The 17921-nt window shown below is 37.7% G+C and overlaps 3 protein-coding genes across 5 annotated transcripts; 1 reads left to right on the forward strand and 2 right to left on the reverse strand.

Moving 5' to 3' along the window:
* Nucleotides 1-28: 28 nt before the first annotated feature.
* On the reverse strand, nt 29-5500 carry LOC135165139 (SET and MYND domain-containing protein 4-like). The gene is made up of 7 exons (XM_064126134.1): nt 4753-5500; nt 3666-4237; nt 2831-3162; nt 2205-2278; nt 1973-2085; nt 943-1397; nt 29-482 (listed from the first exon to the last, which is right to left on the reverse strand). The coding sequence occupies exons 1-7, from the start codon at nt 5294-5296 to the stop codon at nt 338-340; spliced, it is 2235 nt and encodes a 744-aa protein (XP_063982204.1). The 5' UTR covers nt 5297-5500; the 3' UTR covers nt 29-337.
* A 127-nt stretch (nt 5501-5627) lies between these two features.
* Atg13 (Autophagy-related 13) lies at nt 5628-9689 on the reverse strand. Of its 3 annotated transcripts, none has more exons than XM_064126167.1 (5): nt 8916-9689; nt 8128-8476; nt 7568-7751; nt 6990-7356; nt 5628-6803 (listed from the first exon to the last, which is right to left on the reverse strand). In XM_064126167.1, exons 1-5 carry the CDS (start codon nt 9066-9068, stop codon nt 6588-6590), a joined length of 1269 nt encoding a protein of 422 aa, XP_063982237.1. In that variant the 5' UTR covers nt 9069-9689; the 3' UTR covers nt 5628-6587. The 3 variants fall into 3 exon arrangements, with proteins under 3 accessions (XP_063982237.1, XP_063982236.1, XP_063982239.1); XM_064126166.1 differs by having other exon boundaries at nt 6981-7356; nt 8916-9545; XM_064126169.1 differs by lacking the exon at nt 8916-9689 and adding an exon at nt 8553-8732 and having other exon boundaries at nt 6981-7356.
* Nucleotides 9690-10024: 335 nt separating this feature from the next.
* On the forward strand, nt 10025-16173 carry LOC135165167 (uncharacterized). Its single transcript, XM_064126185.1, has 2 exons — nt 10025-10674; nt 15854-16173. The coding sequence occupies exons 1-2, from the start codon at nt 10591-10593 to the stop codon at nt 16154-16156; spliced, it is 387 nt and encodes a 128-aa protein (XP_063982255.1). The 5' UTR covers nt 10025-10590; the 3' UTR covers nt 16157-16173.
* Nucleotides 16174-17921: the final 1748 nt, after the last annotated feature.

Raw genomic sequence — 17921 nt, forward strand, 5'->3', positions numbered from 1 at the left:
ATCAGGAATATAGACCAATAAGAAAAAATTTTGGTTGTATCGACTCTCGAAAATTTATTGTCCAGATATTTTGTTTAAAAACCAAAATCGTAAAAAACCTCAGATATCTACATCATTGAGAATATTGTCGTATGTAAAAACTGGGCATCCCTTCCTAGGACTGGTTACTAAACAGATATTTTCATCTTTACAATTGCTGCAGTGACTCATTGTATTCCATCAATTAATTATCACAGAAAATTCATTACAATTAATGAGGCGAACAAACACCCCACATTCATGTTTTCCCAAAATTGCTCCATCCAATTGCAGTTATTGATTCATTATCGCTTTTAAATCAAACATGAAGACACTCGAACATTCCCTCTAGCTCCTCTTTCTTCTCCCTCAATTCCATGTAAGCACTGTCCCAAGGTCCGCTAATAAGATTCGTTATCTTCTCGGCGCGATCTAGAAACCTCTGGGTCTTCTTCAGTATATCTCTGAAGAAAAGAAGCAATCATAAAATAGAAATTAATTCTCGCAAACTCGAATTCACCCCATTCATCAATCGATCCAAACTACTCGAACCAGTATATTTCTGTCCACTTCTTTAAAGACAGAATCCCTTTGTTAAAGATCAATTGCAAATGACATATTTTTAGCCAGAAATATTCGGATTTTCTTCCTTTCGTCACGTCAATTGGTATCAAGAAATTCACCAGAAATTCAACTCTTGCTTCGAATTCGTGACAACAGTTCTACTCATTTGATTTTACATTTTACAACAGGCATTGGATTTTTTTTTTAATATCGTGACACAAAAATATTGCGCGGCCTGCATTCGAGCTTTCTGCATTAATCTTTACACTCATCAGTCGAGCACGAAGTGAATGCACAAAAGTAAACTCACCACTTCATCGAATTGATCGAAAGTACTTGAAATTTAAATGTTCCACTCACTTGTAAATCTCCGACCTTCTCTTCATGTCCTTCTGGAGATACTGAACGCAAACGTCAGTGATTTTATTCAATTCGTTAGCAACTTCGATACTATCGCTGCCGAATTTCTCCTCAACCGTCATTATGCTCTCCTCAAGATACGCTATAGCCTCCAGCCATTGGCCCATCATCACTGAGACCTTTCCCAGAAAGTCTAGGGTTATTGCTACGTCCTCGTGGTGACGGTAAAGAATTTTCTTGCGGATGTTTAGACATTGCAAAAGGTTTCTCTTGGATTCCTCGAATTTCCCGAGGTCTTGGAGATCCTGGGATAAGGCGAAGAGGTTTTGTGCTGTTTCTAAATCCTTCGTTTGGGAGACCACATCAATCTTCGTTGAATTGTGACATTCCAGGCAAACGAAGGCTTTATTGAGGGGGCCCGAACAGGAGGAACATTTAAATGCAGTAAAACGATCCTGAAATCAATCAGGTAGGAGAATTTTTTTTTGTGTTGGATGTGAAAGTTCATTGAAAAACTATCAGATACGTATTTAGTTATCTTCAAAAATAGACAAAAATCGACAAGTTGTGGACTAATAAAAACGTGTGACTCCTGTCGTCGCGGGAGAAAATAAAAATTAGGGAGAGTATATAAATAAAATTATTTACATATGATTGTGAATAATTATTCCCAAAAATCAAATGGATTTGCCCTGTTGAAATGGATTATTTTGTATAATATGGATAATAGAACACGTCTTCCAGCAATTGAATGGAGTGCTAATCGAAAAAATTCCAAACTTTTGTCTCTCAGTTTCAGTACTAAAAATTACCAATGCTAAGAGTCACGCCAGCCCGTGCAAAGTATCGCTAGAAATAATAAATATATCGCTAAAAACTAGAAGTTCTCTTTCTTATGGAGCAAACTTTCCGCCGATTGCCTACGAATACTGAGAAAGACTACGTCAGATATAAATCGTGGTAGAGTGTACTATATAAAATGCTCTCATTGAACAGAGCAATCCCCAAGGTAACAAAATTTTTTTATTACCAAAAAACATTGTAGATCGGTATCTGTGCATGACAGACACTTGCATTGAAAGCAGTACTGGCTTTTTAGGGCCTTCTGACGGTCCTCCACCGACATACGACGGAAATGCGGTCCTTAAAAAAATTGCATAAATCATCCATGAAAACGTGGCAGTCATTCATTATTCCAGACATTGAAATTCCTCCTTTTTCTCTTCTCTTTTTCATTAGTCTGAGATTCTCTACTCACGTACCATAGCAGTTGAAGATTTCGTCCCCAATTCCGACGTCTTTTATCGATTTAACGATTAAATAATCGTTCCAGAAGCTGGAAAAAGAAAAAAAAATGAATTAAATTGAAATAAATACAAGGGAAAGACTGACGGATATTACTAATTCTCCATTAATTACAGATATTACCGGGATGTGAAATTGCCTTTGGACAGAGAATTTTAATGAAAGAAAGGGCGGAATGTTCACATTTTGTCCTATAAAACTTGATTATGACTTGAGCGTAATTAAGGAGAGAATCAAAGAAAAATTTTAAAGTTTCTGAATTCTGCGGAAAAGATTCCTTAATGAGAAAAGAACCAAAACTAACTTCTGACAGTTTCAAGTCTCAATTTCTAATGGGTCGTCCTCAAATTCGTTTCATTAGAGGAATAAATGTGAACTGTCCATTAAGCACAGAATAAACAAAAGCACATGTTTACTGACAACAACAAAAATTCCAATTTAATACACTAGTTGAAAATCAACCAAGAAATAATCTATGTGACTGAAAATCAATACACATGGAAAATACATTGCAATTGATAATCGTTAATTCATTATGAACATGAAATTATCGTTGTGAGGTAGATGCAAATGTAAATCTCACGTGTTCATAATTGTTGGATCGCAGGAATGATTCATCATACTGACGGATGGATAAATCCCAACGGCAATTCTCTGCTGTTGTTCATCAACGATATTGCCTTTTGCTGAATTCATTAAATTAAGTCGCGTGATTGCATGGCCATTGGCAATTAGCTGGAGCATATGTTGCAACAGCAAACTGGCGAGAAATTTTTTTCTCTGGGACAAAGTGAAAATTTCAGCGGTCCGTCCATTTTCGTTGGATCGGAACTTTTCAATTATTGATTTTTTCAGGTCCATATCACGCGAAAAGTCTGTGTGATCGTAGAGGTATTGAGAGAGCATGAGGGCAGTCTGAAACAAGAATTAAAAAATCACTCACCACGACTACCCTGAATAGAATTTCATTGTTTAAACATTTTAGTTCGGCATTTGGTGAGTGGCTTTCCTAGAGTGAATGGCAGAACATTCAATGTAAATGAGACCTTATTTCATAATATATGAGTGAATATTTCATTGCTGTCAATGATTGATTTTTCAAATCGGCGAAACGTAATGCATTCGAATGGATGGCAATTTGATAAAATATGCATCAAATGCAAAAGAGTATACGATTTATTTCTAGCCCGTATTAAGTGGAATCGTAAGCGGATTATCTCATTTGCAATATTGAAAAGCCCTGAGTGACTGATTAATAAATGTTCCCTCTATTTCATTACATTTTTCTATCAGTGCAGTATTCGCTTGAAGTGGATCTCACCCTTATAGGTCAAACCAATAACTCGCCAATAACACTCCCCCTGACTCGGAAGATGAAACAACAAGATATTTGCAATAAAAAAAAATTGATTACTCACAATACTGTAGACCATCAAATCATCGTCCGACAACTTCTCAATGTTCGTCACAAGTTTCTGCACCTCATTAAATTTCTCAATATCTTTAGTAGTGCTAGAAGCCAATAAAACTTTAACAGCCAAATGTGCAATTCCGATCTGTCTCCAGATGCCCATTTCGTACCCAGGGCATTCCCATCGATGGTACAGCCCCCAGGACTCCCTCCAGCACTTCGGAGAACAATAAGAAACCTCAATGCAGCCCCTGCATGGGTAAGAAACGCCGGGGAAACCTCCACAGCAATTTCCACACACTAAATTTGAAGTCTCATGGTCCAGAGGGACAAATGCAAAGGGCTTCTCTACGAATAGTATCTCCCCCTTTTTTATTGGTTTCATTGCAGTTACGAACCTCCCTCGAGTTGGGGAATGATTTCGAGTCAGTGATGGCGAGGCTGAGGGGTAATTTGCATTGGTTTCCATCAATTTTTCTGGAGTTATCACCTCTTGGGGATCGTTCGTAGTCAGTTTTGTTGATGGGGGAATTTTTTGGAGGTCGAGAGACAGTGCATCCACTTGTATCAATAAAGTTTCTGGAAGAAGAGAATTGACCGGGCCAATGGCATCATAAATCGATTGGTGGAACAGGTTACATTATATTTATAATTCTGTTTATTGTTATGTCAACGAATAACTTACTCGGATCACAATATGATGATCCAAAGCAATAATTAATACTGTTGAAAGTCATTTAATTATTATGAGAGTGAATCTAGAATAGTTGACCCCCGGGAAATCAATTCTTTCATTTCGGGCAATCGAAAACAAGTCTAGCATCCAAAATTGTAATCCTGAGCATAAAATCACGTAACTAATAGTGTCTTCAATGACTTACAAGACTAATTAAAATGGCCACTTTGTAATAATTATGATATAATTCACACAGATTTAAAGCAGTCTTAGATATCGAGTTCTCCAGAAAGTTTTCGAGTCGTCTGGTAAACTTTCAGAAGACGTCAGAAAACATAGAAATGATCAGAGAAGGGGAAATTACGAAAGACTTGATGTCTGTAAAAATTACGATCATTATTCATCCCTAGTTCCATACCTTTGGCACTTGCCGTGAGGCTTCTGTTGGAATTGATTGAATCTCTAGTTTTCCTAAGTTCCTCTTCTGCAGCTTTCGATTCTCTCAACTTGATGTGACATTGGGCCGCCCTCAGATAAACCTTATGCATTAGTTTCTGGGGATATCCTGCTTCAATTGCCATTTCAATGTCCTCGAGACACTCCTGATATCTGCACATGTGAAATAGGCTCGCAGATCTGTTGGCAATCACTACGGAAAAATCGTCTTCATCTACTGATGAAAATTTTGCACTTTCTGTGTATGAGGTAAGGCTTTTGACATAGTCTCTTTTCTTGAAAGAATCATTCCCAATGTCCCTGAACCTTTTGGCAGTTTCGGGCGATTTTGAGGACTTGTGTCTGTACTGGTCCTGCAGCCAGGAGGAAATTAAATCCAGAACGTCATCATTATTGGAAATTAGGGAAATTACTTCACTTTCTGTTTTCGATTTGTATATTTTTTCTTCGGGGTGGGTCGACCGGAGTTTACGGTGAATTGCCTGGAGAAATGTCTCCCACTGCATCTTGAATTATTTATTAATGTGGGGTTAATAGATACCCAATGAAAGATTAAAGAAAGAAAGTTACTGTTCGTGAAGTTTTAACAATCATTCTATTTAATGGAATATCGTTGAACTATTGTTGTTCGTGTTTTCGTCAAGTGGAGACTTTATAACCTAAAATTCAGACTTTAAAAGATACTTCCGGTTCGATTCCGGAGATAGAACATCCGGTTCGTACGTTTCACTTACAAAATATTTATCATGATAATAAAAAATATAAGAACTATAATTTTTTTTGGGTTCAAAAAGTAACGGGAAAGTCTTTAAAATAGCAATCAATGAACAATCCTCATGTAATTAATGAGTATTATTTAAAAAAGAAAATAATATTCCTATTACAATCAATAATGAATATTACAACAAACGTAATTTACATTATATACAGTCAATAATTTATATTTAATTCAATGACAATGAAAACTATAAATATATATTTGTAGCAAAGCACTTTATCCATCACGTGCACGTCTCAATTAATTTGTTTTCAATTAATTCAATTTCACGAAGGCAACAAGCAAAACACTTCTTCCTACAAAACAATATATCAACATCTTTGCTATAAATAAATTTGTTCGACATTCAACCAGAAGCCAATTATGTCAATTTTTCGTATTGTTTTTATTGCGAAAACTAACTGATTCGTTTAGTTTATCAAAACGTTTGTGCAGAAAGCTGATTCAATTCTATTCTTGACTACCACAAAAATTTCGAAATTCGTAACAATTCTGGAGGAAACAATAGGAGATGAAACAGAATTTCATTTTATGATGATTTTTATGCGAATGTAAGCGCAGAAAAGCCTTTTTAAATCATTCAATTCAGACAAGTAATTAATTTCACCAATTAATTGTTGAGGGTCGTCTTTGTTCAGGAGAACAAAATTCCATTAACTTATTGATAAGTTACAAATAATAAATCTATGACGGGGCAATAATTTTAGCTTAAAAACAATTTCACCATTACAACAAATAAATATGACTCGATTGTTGCATTTCAGCACAAACTTATCTCAAAAAAAATGATTGCTGTCCACCCTGGATTCTTATTTATTTTCTTCAAGAAAATAACACTCGTTAGAAAAAAATATTTCAATTAAATGAAACCTTCACTGACGTAGACTTTACAAAATTTGAAAATACCGATTCATCTCCCACTTCCCATCATTAGGAAATTTGAAAAAACCCTCTTCTTTTTGCTTCGTAATAAGTGAGAAGCTCAGTCTGACAAAGTGAATAACTCCTAATTCTTGTCCTCACTGATTATTGTTGTCAGATTGACACAGCGAGGTGAGGATATCCTCGTACTTATGCATATTCGTTTCAAAGTTCTCCAATTGTTTCGTCAAGTCTCCAACTTGCTCCCCCAATGTTCGCTCCTCCATGAATGCCTGTAGCTGAGGGGCACTCTGGCATTCTCTGTAGAAGGCACCCAGATCACTGTTTGTGTTTGTCCCAGCAAAAGGAGTTTTCTGGACAATAAAAAATAACTCTAAACAAATTATTTTGAACGCTTTTGTTAACAAAGTCCGATAATTAGCCAATCTCCAAGCAAAAACTGATGAGTGTTAGTTCAAACAGCTCAAAAAGTGCCCCAAAAAAATATAAACATATTGAATTGGCAAATTTGAGCATAACAACGTAATTACCAAGTCTACCATAATGAAATCGTCATTAGCACTGGTGATAGAGCAGCTGCTCCGTCGGGATCCATTTCTGGAGTTGCATTTCGGTGTAGCATTGTCAACGGCTGTTTTCTCATTTCCGTTATGACAATCGGAGGCTATTACACCGATGCTGCTGGCAGAAGGAGCTGAAACAGGTGGTGATGTCGTGGTTGCGCAAGTAGGTGCGCTTACTGTCTCTGTTTGGGGTCCTGGTGGTGGCGATGTTTGTCTAGGTGTCAACAATGAACTGAATGGAACATCGGGGATCACTAGGTCCTCTTCGTTCACCACGACTTGTTTATTTATCACAAAAGCTCCCACTTTGATTGTATCACTCAAAGATTTAGATATTTCTTCACTGAAAAGGGAAAAGGCGATAATTTTAGAGAGTCTCCATCTTCTTGCCAAATCTGAATAAATTGGTGCCTATTCTTCGGCCTTTTAACTTTGAAAATATTCTCTGATAAATCTTTGATTTCCCAAAATTTCTACAAAAATTATTTAATGACCTTTTTCTCTTCATATATTATGTTCTCAATCGAAATAGATTGATCACTGAATTTATTTACCTTTGTTGATATCTAGCGTGCCTAGGACTTAAATCCGAATGAAAATGATCACTCTTGAGCATGATGGAGTCTCTACTGGTATGAGTCGGTGATATCGTCATTTTGGTTCTGTACGACACTGATAAGTGTATTGTACCAACTGGTGTACACAATTGCCCTACTCTAACGTGTTTATAATTATCTCCTGTAAACAAACACAGCATTATTTACATGTCAATCCAGGTGATTCGATATTCTTTCATATCTAGTAATTATTAGAACTGTTGCATGATTTTTTTCATATCTTGTATCTTTCATTCGACTTTCATTAACGTCAGTTGAATAATCTAAAGTGACTAGAATAACAGCTAAGAAGATCGACATTGAGTTGCACTTAAATCACAATTACAGAGTAAGCCAGATATATGCGGAAATGAAATCACAGTTGTGGGTGTGAACGATATTTGTTATCAAGAGAAAGCAGATGAATCTCCGTTGATAAAAGAATTAAAGTGAATTTATTACCGCGGTTTGGAGAAACATTCTTAATTCTTGTTCAGACTAAATTTTATCATATTAACCTAACGTATGCAGCTGAGGTTCTCCCATATAAATTCTGTAGCAAATAACGTAAGAATCGGGTCCTTGTCGTCTGCTCAGTTTGTAAGCCGGTGTGACCCTCGAAACAGACACCAAAGACTTTAATAAAATTCCCATTCTATTGTATACGGTATAGGTGACCCTGATGGTGGGGTCACTCTGTTCGGGTAAGACTCCAAGACTCCAGGTCTCCAGGACCATTGTGTCACCCTCGACTGTCCTCAGAGAGATCTCAATGCAGAGAGGTATCGAGGAACTGACTATTTCCCCACAAAGAACCCTTTTGGCTTCGGCCAGGACTTCGGGGAGATCAGGAACGGCCAGATTGAACTGAAAACATCAAAATCCATCAAATTTCACTCCCCTAGCCGACAATTCAATGGAATATAGCACTGACAACTCATACTAGATTAGGCATCTAAATCAATTCACGAATGCTCGTCCTCATGTCATTTCAAATTCTGGAATCCTCTTGAATTATCAGTGCAACCTTAGCTATAGTGTAGTTGTTATTTTCGATAAAAAAGCTTCAGTTTAGAGAAAGGCACATCGAGTAATGTTATCACTGATTTTTAAGCTTCAATGTTAGCCTCACGTATCTAAATTTCCGAGATCAAATTTCATGAACCAAAAATTTGTTCTTTTCCTTGAGTTAAACAAAAAATCAGCAGTATAGCTCTGGAAGACAACTCGGGAAAAATTAATAATTCTCCTCCAGTGGGAAGTCTCTATGTAAATGAAAGTCTAAAATCTATTTGAATAGCTTTACCCAATTGGCTCCAGACGAGTCTGGCTTGCATTTCGTCATGACTTTCTCCCCCGATCTGGATTGTACAATAATCTGAGCAGCCTTGAGTGCCAGAAACTTCATAAACTTATCCAAATCCTTCTTGTCCTGCATGCTGAGCTTCATGTTCGACATATCTACTTAATTCCTCACTATTATTATTATCTCACATTAATTTATGTCTTTGTGTGTGTGGCAGTGATATTGACGTGACGAAGGCATCCACAACATTTTGAAGCATGTGACCCCACCGAGACCTTTAAACTCTTATTACTCATTTATCCTGCAACTTCCTCCCAAGATCAATTTATTGGCAGTTTCACCGCCCTTATCGGGTATTTGTTGCACTAGAGAACGGATGATCGGGAAACAGACACTTGATTCACGTGTTGAAAAACAGCCCGTGTCACTTCCAAACGCAATGACTTGCCGTTGACGGTGAAGAAAAAATTGTTGTTATTCACTTTGACAACGGCACTCGTCAGATCGACTGGTTGGCGCCTTTACATTCGCGGGGCAATAATAATCCGCTATCTGCGACACGTATGCTCGAGGACATGGAATGCGGGATGAATACTGACGCCATGTTTTATTGTAATGACTGCAATTGCATTGACTGCATACCAAAGTAAAGTTCTTTATCCTCGGGGCTGAAGATGTCGTGAAATTGTTTTATCGACGGAATTGAAGGACTTCGACGATCGAGTGTGCGATGAAAAGGCCGACAGGTGGCGCCTACGTACCCTCTACAGAGAGATTCATTCCTCAAGGGGTTGTAAACTGTACATTATCAGGACGGACAAGCGCGTTCACGAAGACGTGCTCAAGCAGAAGTGTTAGTACCTCGAGAGCTACCTGAGACTACAACTGTAGCATACGTATATTTATATTTAAAAAAATCGAAGACTGATACCAAATATTAATTAATAAAGAAACTGTTGTTGCTCTTATTGAGTAGAGTATTAAAATGACAACGTAAGTAGTGACCTCTGTGTACAGCAGTCGAAATCCTCATGCCCATAGGGTATCTACAGGAACATTAGTCATTTTTTCCATTTGCACCCCCCCCCCCCTCGGGATAAGTACACTGGGGTCGACAAAACGTCTTTTTTGGAAAATTTTAAAAATTTGTGAATTAATTTTGCTTTAATTCAACAACTGCACCACCGGTTCTCTTGTATTTTTATAACAAATTAAGTCGTTCTCGCAAAATAACGCGAAAAATGCTCCTGAATGGATCGATAATATCTGTTGAATGTTTAAAGGATAAATTCAATAATCCACGTCGGACTTCGGAAAGTAATTCGTAAGTGTTATTGAACTAATTTTTCCCGGATTCTTCTGCCGCTCTAGTTGTAGCTCTTGGGCCATTTCCATGCCCTCAGGGTCTACCGCTACTCATGAAAATAATGAAATTTCGATTCTTCAACTTAATTCACATGCCAACTTCCGCCGGTGATCAATAAAAATTCAGAAAGAAAAGTTCTGCCTTTCTGTGAATGGGTACGTCTCATTCAAGTCCAGGTAAAGAGCCCCCACCACCCTCTGCCCCTAGGGAACCAAAGGGACCAAATCATAAATCTGAAGTTCAACATAAACTTGCGGAATGGATTCTAGTTTGGTAGGCATAAATCATCTAGAGACAGGCCCAACGTGAATGGAATTTATGGAACTCGAAAAAGTCCTAGTCCTAGACAAACAACAATCTTCAAACATTGGCAGTTCCCAAAGCAAGAAAACGGTATGTTCCCAGACAATAACATCCAAAATACGGCCCCTAGGGTACTTCGTAGCTCAAGGTATAACGAAATGTTGGCAATCTAATTGTTTTGGACATTGTAAAGATCCTAAAAACGCTCTGGGTGCTGAGGAGGTCTGTCTGTACTCCTCGTCCTACAGCGAACAAGTTTGCAAAGGAAACAGATTCTAAATATGTAAAAATGATTTGTCAATATTTAAAAAAACGTACGTTAAGAATTTAGTATTAGGTCAACAGTGTAAATAAATCTTATGTACAGATTCCAACACTTTGACTAATACTAAATAAATAAAAACACTAAATGTCTAAATGTCAAGCATAAATTAAGACCAATTGGGCGCTTAATCCATTCATCTGCGATTGTGGTGAAATTTCATTTAGTTTTGACGATTTTGGACGGTGTGTTTGGAAAACCTTCATGAAAAGTACGGAAAATTTTGATATTTCTCGTTGTCCCGCTTCCGCTCTGTGTTACCGGCGGACTAAAAATTAAAAATCCCGTATTTACTCTGTTTTACCCACAAACCCATTCAAATGCAGGCATTCTAGGCTCCTCAAGTGTCACAAAAGCCCACACCCAGCCATTCCATGTCGTTCAAATTCATCGAGCCGACAGACTGCCGATGAATTACGCAAATCACGTAATTCACCGGATTATGTGTCTCACATCCGTGACCAAATATGCAAATACTCGTCTGCGCCGGGATCCCATGCTACAAACGAGCCCGTGCCGCAGTCAGGACGTTGACTTTTCGCGAACACGAGGTGTTCGATCGCGTGTTCTTTATGCAGCTACCCAGTGTACGAGTTAATTTACGTCGGTACGGGATAGGTTAGTTAATAAAAGACACTGTGACGTATGATACATTGGCCCTTAGTCGTTTGTCTGGCGTTACGGGAGAAAACGGTTGAGCCACGTGGCGAGTCACGTGGACTTTATGATGCGTCTTCTGGCCTCGATCGTACCAATAACCGGTTTTCAATGCTTTTTTTTTTATTCTTCTATTCATGAATATTCCGATACCAATTAAATGGACGATGCATTGATGATGAATAGTGCGTACTTACTGTCGCGAATAAGATCATCACAGAAAATAGCTATTCTTGTCTTTTGAAATTTAATGAGAAACCGGTTTGGAAAAATGTCATCTTTTTCTTCTGAGGAGATCAATAATTGCCTTCTTTTCATGGAGGAAAAAAAATTAATAACCGGAACATTTGTTCTTAAGAAGCGAGTGTTTCCTTCCTAAAAAGATGAAAAATTCATGTTACCTGGTTGAGCAGAGAATTCCTTTCTGTTTATAAATTAACAATTGATTTGCCTCTCTGGCTGTTGCCTACGACGATCCGTAAAACAGGGCGCGGTCTTCCCCGAATTGCTTCACCAGCAGATACCCCGGGGCGCCAACTAATCCGTGACATTCAAATAAAAATGATTTTTAAAACAAAAACGAATGTCCCAAATTTTCCACTCATTCAACCTCAATCGTTTCCTCTCTGTCCCGGTTTTTGTGGATTAAAAATCTGGAATAAAAAAAAAATGACATAGAAAAATTGAATGGTTTTTGTGCGGGACTGTACTCGTGCCGGCATGCCAACTGCAATGGAAATTTCCACTGGGACGGCTGGGCTGTTCTGTTCTGTTCTCCTCGGTTCCCTACTGCACACACGAGTTTTATAATACCGGCGACGGTTTTGTCGTCAGTCCCATGCACTGAGTAAACTCGCTCTATTCCTCTTTCTTGTCTTTTCAGAATATGTCACCGAGAAATTTTTATTTTAAGTGATAATTTCCTTGACCCTAGTGCCTAGTGCTAAAGCCATTGGTATCCCCCGACACTCGGGTTATGGGTCTCCTTACGTAATCCACTGGGTTAGTCACCTTCTCCTGGGCCCAATCCGTTTCACGTATTTATTTCCTGTGATGCGCAAAAAAGAGGCCCATCAATCACTGGCTTTCTCCTATACTTTAAACGTTTTTTTTTTTTTTGTTTCCGCTCTTTTCGAGATGGTACGAGAGCACGCGTTCAGTCACTGTCTTGTGTTATTATTGTCGTATAGTAAATTCATTTGAAATAACGTATTATTTACGAAAGTAAGCCATTGCACTTTCGAGATATGTGTGTTGTTGAAGAAAGAAAATAGAAGCGCGCGGTGAGTTTAATAATAATTTTGCGGAAAACGAAACTGAATTAGATTTGCGCGCTACTTGTGCGCGGGCGAGGGGGGGGGAGCAGGAGAATATCAAATTCACTGCAAATTTCATAGAGTTGCAGATTATGCAGTCATATAGACTGGAGGACTGGAATTTTCAGTCAGAAATCAAAATTCTAAACGTGAATTTTTATGGAAGTTTTTAGAACGTTCCATGACTTTCCGATGTGGTCGTGGTATTTCTCGATTAATCGTGAAACTCCTGATCAGTATTGGAGTCTTTCATAAATTGCAGACAAAACAGACTTTAGCCATCTTAAATTATTTTTTATTGGCAATCAAAGACCCTAAAATCGCCATTTACATACATAAAAATTTATAGCTACGAAATTGATACAGGATCAACTCCATCGTATAGACTACTACCTTGATTGCGAAGTGCATTTATGCCCTCGAACTTCCCAGCCCTAGTGTCGGCACGGCAAAAAGAATTTTGCAATACTAAAAGACCTAAAAAATCAAAATTTCCCTGAGTTTCAAAAATAAATGGAAATAGACGATTTCGTAAGATATTGATTTTATTCAGGGCTCCTGTAGTTTCAGGAAAATGTATAAATGTGTGCGAAGTTTATTGATTAGAATTTAACATAAGAAGTCGGCTTGATTTTGCTGAAGGGTCTAAGGGTCTCTGTTCCCTTGACTCAACTACGATTTGTCCCACTACTGATCACTTGTAGTCTAATAGCTAACCTTGTTAAAAAATTTAATTAAATTAAAATAAAATTAAAACTAAATTAAAGTAAATTAAGGACAACAATTTATGTCATTATCATTGATAACCAGTAATGAAAGATTAATTCTAGTCAATAATCGGTTATAAGTCATTGAGTTTCCCACTCCTACCACAAACTGCGTCTCAGTTAAAGGATAGCGGAGTAGAAATACTAAATTCTAATTTTAAATTGTCAGTCAGCCATTTTGATGAGCATACCACGCTTTTCAAGATGGCGTATTAATCATCTCAGAATATGAAGCGACGTTATAATCACCGGAGCTATTGCCTCGTCTTTTTTTTTCTGAAAACGCTTACTATTTTTCCAAAAAGACTTGACCCTAAATAATTGTTGGAATTATTTCTTGAGGAGATTAGCATTTTTTCTCCAGAAATTATATTCGCTTATATGTCACTACGGAACGCTCGCAGGTCAAATGGCCGCGGTCTCATGCTTTCCCGCCAAAAATTCAAATCTCGAAATTTTTAATATTTATGGCACGAGTTCTCTCTCTTTCTGAAAGACTTTAAATATGCGTTCATCAGTTACTCAATCGCTACCAACGAAATGCGTTAAACTTCCCGAGATGTTCTCATGTATAACGTATAATCTTTTGGCAGTTAAAATTTTTTTATCAGCAAAATTTTCGGCAAAAACCCCTGAAAATTCATCCGCTATTAATTTAGTTCCTCCGCTCCTTAATTATGCAGAAGCTACGTCTTAGCTTTGAATTTATCGGCAACATGAACCGATAGAAATAACTTTCGTGCATCACGCAGGCAATATCGATCTCTACTTTAGTTTCATCATCAGAACGAAAAACTCCCGAGAAACTCTAAAAAAAGATTCCGACTTTCTCGGGTTATTATTCTATATCGTGTTTTGGGGGTTCAAGGATACCCTCATTTGAATATCAATGGGAGGGAGTTTTAGGTGCGAGTGTACTCGTCGCAGCAAACTGAGCCTATGGGGCAGACCGTACTCGGAAGCCTTCTCCTTTTTAGTTGAGGATTTTTATTCAAACAACTCGTTTATATTTGTATGAATCGGCATACACGTGACAACGTTTATTGCAAACCCATGAGTGTCTCGGATTCTCTTTTCATTAAAACGAAAATAGAATTACGTTGGAGGGGGATTTACATAAAAATTATATCACGCTCGTTGCGTTAAAAAGTCGCGTAGATATTTTTCCGAATTTCGTGAAAATTTTACCTGAAAAGATCCGTAAATCCTTCATTGGGAGAAAAATTCTTGAAATATTACGTGTCTGTTCCATCAACTGTCAGTCAAAAGACCATTAAGTCAAAATTACGGAACAGCTTGACATCTTTTCACGAAATATTCCCGACTTTTTCCCGAAAAGTTAATGAAAAAATTTCTAACTGTTCCGTAATTTTTACTGAATACTGTTCTGACTGACAGATTACGAGTAACATTTCAAGAATTATTCTCTCCATGTTTCGGGAGAACTCGTGAATCTCCGCAACTCGCATCATTTTGAGACATCTGATTCTCACATTTACGGTACACCGAGAGAAACTACGAAAAATTCTGGTCCTCTCTCGCGTGGGAAAAGTGGCGCAAAGTGATGGCCGGAATCGATTATTCCGAGAACTATTTCTATCGATCGTCTGTTAACTATGTCACCTTCAATGTCAACTATCATGTCTCCATTGTGCCCGCCATTTTCAATTAATCGATTTCAAATCCTATGCCATTTCCATATGAAAGATCTGTTCTACATTCAATACGACTTCAATATCAAATAATTCTTATTCTAATGTTTAATTTCCACTTCATTTAATTTGCATTTCCAATAAAACAAAATAAAAAAATCTCAAGGTGCTGTGGTGCCTTGAGCTATTGCAGTGAAGTCGGCGGAATATTCTAATCAGATCGGCTGATAACAAATTTAAAATTAGTTGCAATTTACGAGGAACGTTCTAAACATTGCGTGCAGTGTAACTTCGCAAATGAAAAAATCTAATTGAGAAGTGAAAATTAAATCCGTACATCCGGATCAATACACTCGGTATTGACTCGGTTTGGCCGCCATTTTGGTGAACAAATTCACGTTTAACCCCAACCTATCGGTAATGACTCTTGAAATAACAAAATTTATCCAACAATAAACAGTTTTCCGCTGATTAGGAAAAATTTTCCGATAATAAAACAGCAAAAACCCGGGAAATGTCAGTAGACCGCAAAAGACAATGTCTCCTTCTGTCAAGGTCAATGGAAGAGCGCTGTTTCGGTGGTGGTTGTACGTCATCCCCCGAGCTTGCGTCTGCACAAGGTCTGGCCGGGTTCACTACAACGTCACCGATTCGCTGATAAGGAGAAAGGGACGAGAGGGCGGGAGGGAGGAGAGTGAGTCCGGCGTCGCGAGGTCTGGGTCGACCAACGACCAACATTTGGGGCAGGATACGAGTCCATGTTGGAGAGAGACAATTCCTGTAAAAGGGAGCAAGACATGTGTGTGGGTGGTACCCTTGGGAGTCCTCTTACGTCACTCGACGGAGTGGCGACGGTGATAAGAACGGGGCCACCCCCGGAATGCACTCGTTCTTACCGAAATTCCCGTAAAAATGCTACGCCGTTAATGATAAACACTGATAAAATTGGGACATGGAGTATTGTTGGTTTTTCAAATGACTTGACTGCTTTTGAATATCCCATGAAAAATAAATTATTCCTTTGTCTCGTTTAATTTTTTCTTATGAAGAAAAAATGCTGAAGTGAAAGAAAAACTTTAAAACGGTCACATCACCTTCACTAATGTGACGGTTCACCACGAAAAAATCACTTTGCGTGACAATTACCTCCTGAGTTAATGACGAAGTGGAGGGACATATGACGTCATTATTCTCTTACACTGTTAATTTTTTTAATGATTTTTATGAAATAAATCAGATGACACTTGAAAATTCGTCACATGCTCTGCAGTTCGTGAAGTTTAAAGGATCAATTGAAATGGTTTCTCGAGAAAACTGTGATGGAAAATTTTCAATCTCTTCTTTATGGTCTGGCAAGTTCCATCAATCACGACCTCACCCTCATTCTCTCCGCGTGAAATCATCACCTGCCGGGTAAATAAATCATTCTAAATATATTTTCATCCATTGAAAATAACCAAAATGAAACCCATAAACCACTAATTATCTTCCCTACCCGGTGGAAGGAAATTTTCGTTCCAGTGAAATGATTTTTTCCTTGAGACTTGATTACGATTTAACATTGTGCACCAGCGAGTGTGTGTGTGTGACCCGTATTCATTTGGAATGCCAGCTCTCAATTGATTCGTCGCGATGTTGAACAACATTGCACACAGGAGAGTTGAGCCAGCAATCATTGCTTCAATCGATAGTCAATATTATATTAGACAAGTGATCGAATTTCACTTTGACCGATTGTTGCCTAGCAAAAACCCATTAATTTCAATTTTTTATCTACACGCTTGTCTAATCTCTCGTGAAACAAGTGTCTTCACCGATTAACGACATTAATCAAGAAACGGCTGATGTGATTGTGATGATCGAGAATTTATATGATTTAAGTATTGTACGATAAGAATTAGGAATAAAAATGAAACAGCAAAGTCAGTGGAAATTTTATACGTCTGGTCTGACTTGACTGTTCGCTTTTTTATGGTTTGCTGTCGTGACATTTTTTCTTCCAAATGGTCCTTACGTGGACCATTTGTCTATAATAAATTATAAATAATTGAGCCCGCAAAACCATTTGTTTTCAATAATTAAACATTTCTATCACGTGTATTTGTTCATTAATGAAAACGAAAATTTCTCTCTTCATGATTAATTTGCTAATCAACTAAAGAAGACGTTTGGCGGCCATTTTGAAGAGGAAAGGTGACCAAATGAATGCCAACAGCAGATGCGTAAAATTCAGAAGTTTAGTTTTTTTCTGCTCATTAAAGATTCCTAATCCAATGTTGATTCGCAAATTTCGTGCTTTATCACATGGAATATTCGGAATGTGAAGGCATCGAAAACAAAAACAAACTCGCTTGTTGTATCACAATATGTTTATTTTCATTCTCAGCGGTCACCATTGCACGTGACAAGTTCGTGACAAAAATTCGTATATCTCAGTTTAATAAAAAGAGACAAACCGAGAGAAAACAAGAACTTCAATTTTTCCATTACTCATCATATTTCTCATCAAGGAGCGCAACGCGATCGTGGGTGTCGTATTACAATGTCTGAAGTATGAGGAATACAGAAATGCGCATGCCGAGGGAGTCATTAATATTTTTAATAAAGATTTTTTTCACTAAAT

This window comes from Diachasmimorpha longicaudata, chromosome 8 (assembly GCF_034640455.1).
Source record: "Diachasmimorpha longicaudata isolate KC_UGA_2023 chromosome 8, iyDiaLong2, whole genome shotgun sequence".
Classification (NCBI taxonomy): Eukaryota; Metazoa; Arthropoda; class Insecta; order Hymenoptera; family Braconidae; genus Diachasmimorpha; species Diachasmimorpha longicaudata.

Bases quoted from the DNA above. Each gene is read 5' to 3' on its own strand.
- LOC135165167 (XM_064126185.1), top strand. From the start codon at position 10,591: ATGGAATTTATGGAACTCGAAAAAGTCCTAGTCCTAGACAAACAACAA. The intron at 10,675-15,853 runs GTATGTTCCCAG...CCTTCTGTCAAG, and splicing joins GTTCCCAAAGCAAGAAAACG to GTCAATGGAAGAGCGCTGTT.
- LOC135165139 (XM_064126134.1), bottom strand. From the start codon at position 5,296: ATGCAGTGGGAGACATTTCTCCAGGCAATTCACCGTAAACTCCGGTCG. The intron at 2,279-2,830 runs GTGAGATTTACA...TTCTTTTTCCAG, and splicing joins GATCCAACAATTATGAACAC to CTTCTGGAACGATTATTTAA. The intron at 483-942 runs GTGAGTGGAACA...TCTTTTCTTCAG, and splicing joins AGAAGGTCGGAGATTTACAA to AGATATACTGAAGAAGACCC.
- Atg13 (XM_064126166.1), bottom strand. From the start codon at position 9,068: ATGTCGAACATGAAGCTCAGCATGCAGGACAAGAAGGATTTGGATAAG. The intron at 7,752-8,127 runs GTTAATATGATA...GTTTGTTTACAG, and splicing joins ACCTCAGCTGCATACGTTAG to GAGATAATTATAAACACGTT. The intron at 6,804-6,980 runs GTAATTACGTTG...TTTATTGTCCAG, and splicing joins ATTTCATTATGGTAGACTTG to AAAACTCCTTTTGCTGGGAC.